Below are 8805 nucleotides of genomic sequence, written 5' to 3'. Positions count from 1 at the left end.
AAACGGCTTCCCCTCAGTTACGAACGCCTCCCCCCTCTCCCCCAGAAACGGCTTCCCCTCAGTTACGAACGCCTCAGAAACGGCTTCGTTTTGATAATGAAAACCACTAACCTAAGCCAACCCGCTCCCCTCAGTTACGAACGCCTCCTCTCTTCTCTCTCACAAAAATGAAAAATCCAATCCTAAGATTGTAACCTATCAGAGCGCAGAGCACAGTCACGTCTCCACCCGTTAGCCCCGACCACTATCGGCGCCGGCGGTGACAACCAGTGGTGGACATTCTCGCCACTCGAAGATCTGGTCTTTTTCTCGCGTCGCAGAAGGTGGGTTCGGAGCAGCTGTTGTCATCAAGCTCGCTCTGTCCTCGTCGTCGTCCCAACCGCAGATTAAAATAATTGATACAAGTCCGTGCACTGCACACATAAAAATTCAAGGACAAACTCAAATAACCGCTCAGCAACAGCACCGATGGTTGGAAGAACTGAATGAGGTGGTGTAATTGGTATTCCCCAAAAAATGTCTGCTTCACATTAGCACTGCCTATATCCTGACCAGTCGATGCAAAGTGATTCTTCAGGTATGGATTCTCCACAGAAAACTGAAATTGCTTGATTGGAAGCTGAAAACATTTTCACATCGTGAGGACAATTCACATAATTCACATCATGTTGTATAGGATACGAAGTCATGGAAAAATGAAAGCCACCTTGTGATTTTTGCTTATGTGATTCTTGTGTGAGGAAAACTTGTTGAATATTGCTTCTGTGATGGGTTCCTAAGAGTACCCCTTTTCGGTGCTGCTTTAGGGATTCTTGATGTTTTGCTGTGATTTCTGAACATTTTTGGTGGTGTTGCTTTTTGGTAATTCTGGAGTTTTGTTTTCAAAGGAATTTTTTTTTTCAAAATTTTTGGGGGTGTTGCTCTCTTGGTGTTGAAGTCTTCTTGTTCCTAAGTTTTTTCCTTACCATTTTATCTGATTTTTAGAGTATATAGAACATAATTGTTTTCAGAATTGTGAGGTGCATGTAATTGATTTATAAGTTGGGTCAAGAAGTGGGAGAATTATTTTTTATTTGTTCAATTTGCATGAATTATCTTGAGTCATTGAAGATAAAATCTGATTATCTATCTCTTTGAATGGAGAATTGTTGCTCTGGCTGGTGCATTTGCTGTGTTGTTTTCATTATCTGCTGCATTGTTCAAGGTTTTTCGTTTGGTGGTAGAACATTGTGCTGTGTTTGTCATTAAGGTAGAATTTTTTTATAATTTTATTGTATATTTAATTAAACCGGTTCAGCCACGGTTTGATCATGGTTGGACCATTCAACCATTGAATCAGTAACCGGATCGGTTCAATAACCAGTTTGGTTCTTGCAACTATTACTAATTTAGTTATCCTGCTCATTGCTGATTTTGTGTTGGTTTGCTAATTTTGAATTTCGAAAGAAAATGTATTGGTATTTAGTTATTTAGTTTTACTTCGTGGTTTATGATATTATAATTCTGCTAATAAAAATAATAGGGATGCACCTTATTTTCAATTTTACTTTTGAGGGCCCTGAAATTACCATAGTTAGAATTGATTGTTAGTTGCCTAATTGATTATTAATTGTTAATAGGCTTCGTTGCTACAATGTGCTTGTTAACTGCCTAATTGGAATCGATTACTAATTGCCTAATTGATTGTCAATGTGATAGTGTGATTATAATTAGATAATAGGCTATGTTAGAATTGATTGTTAATTTCTTAATTGGAATTGATTGCTAATTGCCTAATTGATTCACATTAAGGTATTATTATAGTATTGCCTGATATGTCTATTTTCGTATTAGTTATTTTAGAAATTGAGACTTGATTGTTGTTAAAGTGTAGGTGAAGATATATATTTCAAAATTTAATTTTAAGTTTTTGACTATTTCATTTTTTTATTTAAGTTGGATCGGGTCAGTCGGTTCAACCTGTAATCCACCGGTTGAACTAGTGACCTGATAGTCTCAATCACCGGTTTGGTTCTGACAACTATGCCTTATGCTACTCTTTGGCCCCTCCAGTCTTCCCTCTCAAAAACGACGCCGAATTTGGAACGAAGCTGCATCATCAGTCATTGTAAGCTCTTCCCTCCCATTCCTCTGTTTCTAAGTACTTCGCATAAAACCTACACATACCCACAATCCAAATTTGTATTGCTATAATCTATTTCATCAATGCCTTCGATTTCAAGAAGCAAAACGATGGTGGGTATGTTTCATAGGTACCTAAACTATGTGAAAAGTCCTTCCTTTTCTCCATTAACCCTTCAAGCTCCACCTCAAACTGAAACCACACTTCAATTGCCAGTTTTTTCTTCTTTTCGGCACCCTCCTTGCCATATTTCAAGATCACATGCTTCTTGTGTTTACTTAATTCAGTCTTCATCACTGCATATTCACTCTTTTGGTAAACATGTTGTTCCAATGCGGAATTATTGTTCAGAAACTGTCTCAGTGATCCAAAATTCTAGCTTTAGTGTGAATGTTGAAGAAGTTAATGGTTTAGAGAGCTATGTTGATAAGGTTTACAACTCTGTGATGGATAGTTCTCTAGGTTTTAACAATTTGGAAAATGCTCTTGATCAATTGGGTGTTCCATTGTCTACCCCATTGGTCACCGGGGTGTTGTATAGGCTTCGTTATGACGAAAAGATTGCATTTCGGTTCTTCACTTGGGCTGGCTGTCAACAGAATTATTCACATGAGCCTTGTGCTTATAATGATATGATGGACATCTTATCTTGTACTAAGTACAAGACTAAGCAGTTCCGGATAGTTTGCGACATGCTGGAGTATATGAAGAGGCATAACAAGAACACGGTGCCAGTTGAAGTCGTCTTGACGATTTTGAGGAGGTATACAGAGAAGTATCTGACTCGTGTGCAGAAGTTTGCGAAGAAGAAGAGGATAAGAGTGAAGACACAGCCAGAAATAAATGCATTTAACTTGCTCTTGGATGCCCTGTGCAAGTGTTGCTTAGTTGAGGATGCTGAAGGTCTGTATAAGAAAGTTAGGAAAAGGATCAAGCCCAATGCAGATACACACAATATATTGGTTTTCGGCTGGTGTAGGGTTAGAAACCCGACTAGGGCAATGAAATTCCTGGAAGAGATGATTGAATTGGGTCATAAGCCTGACAATTTCACTTACAACACCGCCCTTGATACCTTTTTCAAGGCAGGCATGATAACCGAGGCACTAAATCTTTTTGAATTCATGAGAACGAAAGGTTCAACCATATCTTCTCCCACTGCAAAGACTTATGCAATTGTAATTGTGGCGCTTGTGCAAAATGATAGAATGGAGGAGTGTTTTGAACTTACGGGGCATATGATTAGCAATGGTTGCCTTCCTGATGTTTCAACATACAAGGATATAATTGAAGGGATGTGTTTGAATGGAAAGATAGATGAAGCTTACAAGTTCTTGGATGAGATGGGAAATAAAGGTTACCCTCCAGATATTGTTACTTATAATTGTTTCCTCAAGGTCCTTTGTGACAATAAGAAGTCTGAGGAAGCCCTTAAACTATATGGAAGAATGATTGAATTCGGTTGCCTTCCTAGTGTTCAGACTTATAATATGCTGATTTCAATGTTTTTTGATATGGATGATCCTGATGGGGCATTTGAGACTTGGCACGAAATGGAGGAGCGAGTTTGCAGACCGGACACACACACTTACTGTCTGATGGTTGAGGGGCTATTTCGCTGCAATAGAATTGACGACGCTTTTATTCTTTTGGAAGAAGTGATAAACAAGGGAATAAAGTTGCCATATCGGAAGTTCGATTCTTTTTTGATGCAACTCTCGACAATTGGTGATCTCCATGCCATTCACAGGCTTTCAGATCACATGAGAAAGTTCTATAATCATGCTATGGCAAGACGTTATGCACTAAGCCAGAAGCGTAAGAGCATGAGTTTGAGAGGATAGTAATAAGTTCTTGATTGGTTTTGTGCTACTAATTGTCATCGGACCCTGGAGGAGGCGAAGACACAAAGTTAGGACAGCTCTTTTCATGATAGGTTCAAGGAATATTACCTGCAACAATGGCAGGTATTTCATGATTTCATACGCCTTAAAGTTCATCACTGCACCATTTATTGTACTATTTCATGACAACAACTAGTTGCTCATCTAACGTGCTTGACTTGTTATGCTATAAAGTGCGAAAATTTTCATTACTGGATCTTATTTTTGCTCACTTTTAGTTCGTCCATTGAAATTCTGGAAGCTTCGATGATGCAGTTTGATTGTGCTCTGCTGCTTAGTTGATGCAACCTGCTGATCTAGCGATTTGAAGATCCATGCCTAGATTTTATGGCCTCATGCATTGTGGTTGTGAACTTTTAATAATTCCATTTGTGAGATTCTGTTTGGCATTTTGATGAGGCTACAGTATGCTGTGCCTTCGAAATTATCTCATTGTGTAACAATCATAACAAGTGGGCCTTTTTTTCAATAAGATCATTATACTTTTCATTTCTAAACTTTTGGGCACATTGTATTTTTCTATTTCCATTTCCTCATTTGTTTTCTTCATACACTTTGTTAAAGAAGGTAGTTTGTTTTGTTGGAGAGTTTAGATCAGGTAACTAGGCAAGTGACTTAATGTGAGATCTTTACTTTGATTGCTTTCTGTATCTATCTATCTATTAATATATGATAAGAATGTAGTAGGTGGTTGGTTGCTCAACAAGTGGAGCTTCAAATGGTCGACAAGTGTTAGCTTTCACTGAGTGACACGTGGTGAAGCAATAAAAAAATGTTAAAATAATAATAAAAAATCAAAATTCCGTGAATAAGGTAAGTATGGGGCGGGAATTTTAACCATACCTAGATTTGAACAATTTTGTAGTATCCCTTTTGTTTTTTGGTTTTTTCCACGGTTTAGGTGGATTGTGAAGTGAATTTTTGTGTTGAAAATTGATATGTGAAACTTTGTGTCATGGTGTTGTGCACTTCTTTGGTTCAAGGAAGGCTTACCCTTCAAAAGCAGTGCAAGGAAGTTATTCTGAGCATACTTTCAAGTATTGGTAAGTTGTAACTAAGAGCTTTATTCCTGTCTTCTACTTCAGTAACAAAAAATTAAAGAGAAAAAAAAAACAGAAAAGGCTCTATTTTGAGCATTCTTTCTTGATTTACTACCATACCTATTATTCATTTGTTCACTTTCAAGTCTTTCATGTTTGATAAATATGTGATGCAATGATTTATGACTTATTCTTATGGGAAAAAGGAGAAGTGAATGGATCCATGAAAAAAGCGGCTGAACATTTTATTGAAAAAGCCAAAAATTAAACCCTAAGAATGGAGAAACCTTAAAATATCTGGGTCATTATTATAGCCCCATTTCCATTGATACTAACAGCGCCCTTAAGTGTTATCAATGAGCTGTTGCTTTCAATCATGGTGATTTTAGGGTGAGGTTAGTTGTTCCACATTTGTTCCTTTTTAGTGAAACAAAAAATAATAATTTAGCTTTTGAATTACATAACAATGAGGGCATTTTGTAATTTTGTTTATGTTTTAGGAAGCTCTTTGTAATTTTCTTTATGCTTTAGGAAGTACAGAGACATTTTGGACAGTTCTAAGAAAGTTTGGACATGATAAAGATTTTAAACTCTGAGATGACTTCCTTCCAGTTCCACCTTAGAAGGCTCTTTATCAGGTCATATTTTCATTTTTTTTTTACTATTTTGAAGTTCTAATTTTTCTTATATGTGGTATTTTCATTTAATGATTTAATTGTTATTTGGTTCATATAATTCCATAACAAAAAATGTGTCTAATTGCTAAAGTAGAATAGTAAACGTTAGACATATAAATTGTACTAACAAATTCAGCTGTAAACTACCAATTTGAGCTACAGACATTACATGTAGTGGAGTTTTGTTGGCAATGCACGATGAAGTAGCTTTGACAAATAGGTAGTTTTGCTTTCCATTAATTTTTTGTGATAATGTGATATTATTGTTATTTTAATTTCTTTTGTCGTCTGTTAGCAAAATCAAAATTTATCTTCTATTCTAATATAATTTCTTCTTATGGAGGCAATATGTCATCACTTTATGGTTAGTTGGTTGTTCTATTTCAATTTGTGCTGAACTAATAATCAGAACTATAAATATAATTAAACTCAACTTTTTGTTTTTTTCTTTGTTTTGTTTCGAGTTATTAACCCTTCATTCAGTTGACATTTTGTGGTCACAATATTATGATGATCATTTTTCTCATAAGCTTTAGACGTCATTGAGAATGTGATATGTAGGTCTTTAGCATTTTGTTTCTTTTCTCTTTTAAAATTTAGCTGAAATACAGATTATTGCTGTATAATTTACATGTCCACTATGTATTCTATTCACATTATGTTTCCAATTATCCATGCAATTGAGTTTGTGGCAGTCAAATATGGTGGCTGCCCCAACTGAATATTGCTATTGTCAAGCATTTGGACTTTTGTTAACTTTTTCTTTTCTCAAGTCCTACAAGTTTTGTCATGCTTTTATATTTGGAGTTCTTTTGACATTTGATTGGTTAAATTTTACTGCAGAAATCTTTAGTGTTCCCATGCCAATAGTACTGATAGATCAAGACTCGGATACTGAAGCAACAATTGTGCAGCTTAGCTTTGGTGATCGCCATAGAGCTCTTATTGACATGGTGACATGGCTCTTTGAACTTTATTTGTGCTCAAACTCTCAAACTTTGCAATCCATTTGAATGTATTAGTGTATTCTTAGTTAGATATTATTGAAGTATGATAGCGTTGCTTTTTAGAGTTAGAGAAGATTTATTACTCCTCTTACCTCTGCTCTGTTGTCAGTCTTTACATATTCCTCATGCTATGTCACTGTAAGTGAGAAGGTTGTGTTCAACGTAATTTTTTCTCCACCAAATCTTTATAAGTCAGTGATATTGCAATGTTTGATGGTTGAAATGAACTTGTCTGAGAAGTGATATTGTACACTCATAAGAATAATACAAGTTTTCTTTAGTTTTTCTTGTAATTTCTGATCAGTTCTAACTTCTAACCTTTAGTGTTTAAAGGTTCATTTAGTTCCTAAGAACTTAATTGAAAATTAAGTGAAATTATATGATTGGGAGTAATTTAACCTTTTTTTAAAGTAACATTTGGTGCATATATGTTTAAATTGTATTCAGAATCCTAATTATTACAGTTGGCGACTCTGAAGACTCTTGTATAATGGTGTTTTGTTGGTCATGAACTGATAAAGAAAAATACTCTACTTTTAATGTTTTATGTATTCAATATACAGATACCATTTATAAAAGCCATTTGGGGCAGTTGTTAATCATAATATGACGGTGTTGTAATGTTTTCTTTTTATAATTATTTGTCAGAATTAGTAGTGATAACTTTCTCAAGAGTTTTAATTATTTATCAGCCTTTTTGTTGTAACAATGACAAAATTAAGACTCTTGAGAAAGTTATCACTACTAATTCTGACAAATAATTATAAAAAAAATTACAACACCGTCATATTATGTTTAACAACTGTCCCAAATGGCTTTTGTAAATTGTAGCTGTATATTGAATACATAAAACATTAAAAGTAGAGTATTTTTCTTTATCAGTTCATGACCAACAAAACACCATTATACATGAGTCTTCAGAGTCACCAACTGTAATAATTAGGATTCTAAATACAATTTGTACATATCTGCACCAAATGTTACTTAAAAAGAGGTTAAATTACTCTCAATTATATAGTTTCACTTAATTTTCAATTAAGTTCTTAGGAACTAAATGAACCTTTAAAAACTAAAGGTTAGAAGTTAGAACTGATCAGAAATTACAAGAAAAACTAAAGGAAACTTGTATTATTCTTATATGAGTGTACAATATCACTTCTCAGATAAGTTGTTCATTTCAACCATCAAACATTGCAATATCGCTGACTTATAAAGATTTGGTGAAGAAAAATTTACATTGAACACAACCTTCTCATTTACAGTGACATGGCATGAAGAATATGTAAAGACTGACAACAGAGCATAGGTAAGAGGAGTAATAAATCTTCTCTAACTCTAAAAAGCAATGCTATCATACTTCAATAATATCTAACTAAGAATACACTAATACATTCAAATGGATTGCAAAGTTTGAGCACAAATAAAGTTCAAAGAGCCATGTCAATAAGAACTCCATGGCGATTACCAAAGCTAAGCTGCACAATTGTTGCTTCAGTATCCGAGTCTTGATCTATCAGTACTATTGGCATGCGAACACTATAAAGATTTTTGCAGTAAAAATTAACCAATCAAATGTCAAAAAAATTCCATATATAAAAGCATGACAAAACTTGGAGGACTTGAGAAAAGAAAAAGTTAACAAAAGTCCAAATGCTTGACAAAAGCAATATTCAGTTGGGGCAGCCACCATATTTGACTGCCACAAACTCAATTGCATGGATAATTGGAAACATAATGTGAATAGAATACATAGTGGACATGTAAATTATACAGCAATAATCTGCATTTCAGCTAAATTTTAAAAGAGAAAAGAAACAAAAGAAGACCTACATATCACATTCTCAGTGACGTATAAAGCTTATGAGAAAAATGATCATCATAATATTGTGACCACAAAATGTCAACTGAATGAAGGGTTAATAACTCAACAAAACAAAGAAAAAAACAGAAAGATGAGTTTAATTATATTTATAGGTCTATGATTATTAGTTTAGCACAAATTGAAATAGAACAACCAACTAACCATAAAGTGATGACATATTGCCTCCATAAGAA

General features: G+C 34.6%; 1 protein-coding gene and 1 long non-coding RNA gene across 6 annotated transcripts in view; one reads left to right on the top strand and one right to left on the bottom strand.

The window, feature by feature from the left end:
• LOC110268027 overlaps nucleotides 1-6580 on the bottom strand; it is an 11004-nt gene extending 4424 nt beyond the window's left edge. The window contains exon 1 of the long non-coding RNA XR_002356043.1: nucleotides 6232-6580. This is a non-coding gene — a long non-coding RNA (uncharacterized LOC110268027). The remainder of the gene's footprint in view (nucleotides 1-6231) is intronic.
• Nucleotides 7-6777, top strand: LOC107623367 (pentatricopeptide repeat-containing protein At1g73400, mitochondrial-like). Of its 5 annotated transcripts, XR_002356033.1 has the most exons (6): nucleotides 7-577; nucleotides 2053-2107; nucleotides 2664-5069; nucleotides 5598-5704; nucleotides 5906-5963; nucleotides 6587-6777. XR_002356033.1 is itself a non-coding variant. In XM_021113917.1 (2 exons), the coding sequence occupies exon 2, from the start codon at nucleotides 2206-2208 to the stop codon at nucleotides 3964-3966; it is 1761 nt and encodes a 586-aa protein (XP_020969576.1). In that variant the 5' UTR covers nucleotides 7-577; nucleotides 2053-2205; the 3' UTR covers nucleotides 3967-4800. The 5 variants fall into 5 exon arrangements, 2 of the variants coding, with proteins under 2 accessions (XP_020969576.1, XP_020969575.1); XR_002356032.1 differs by lacking the exons at nucleotides 5598-5704; nucleotides 5906-5963; nucleotides 6587-6777 and having other exon boundaries at nucleotides 1936-4089; nucleotides 4282-4800; XR_002356031.1 differs by lacking the exons at nucleotides 5598-5704; nucleotides 5906-5963; nucleotides 6587-6777 and having other exon boundaries at nucleotides 1936-4089; nucleotides 4245-4800.

This window comes from Arachis ipaensis, chromosome B10, assembly GCF_000816755.2.
Source record: "Arachis ipaensis cultivar K30076 chromosome B10, Araip1.1, whole genome shotgun sequence".
Taxonomy (NCBI): Eukaryota; Viridiplantae; Streptophyta; class Magnoliopsida; order Fabales; family Fabaceae; genus Arachis; species Arachis ipaensis.
Note: the sequence above shows the minus strand (reverse complement) of the source record. Positions and strands in the feature narration are given on the sequence as shown.

Excerpts from the sequence above, each read along its gene's own strand:
- LOC107623367 (XM_021113917.1), top strand. The coding sequence starts at position 2,206 with ATGCCTTCGATTTCAAGAAGCAAAACGATGGTGGGTATGTTTCATAGG.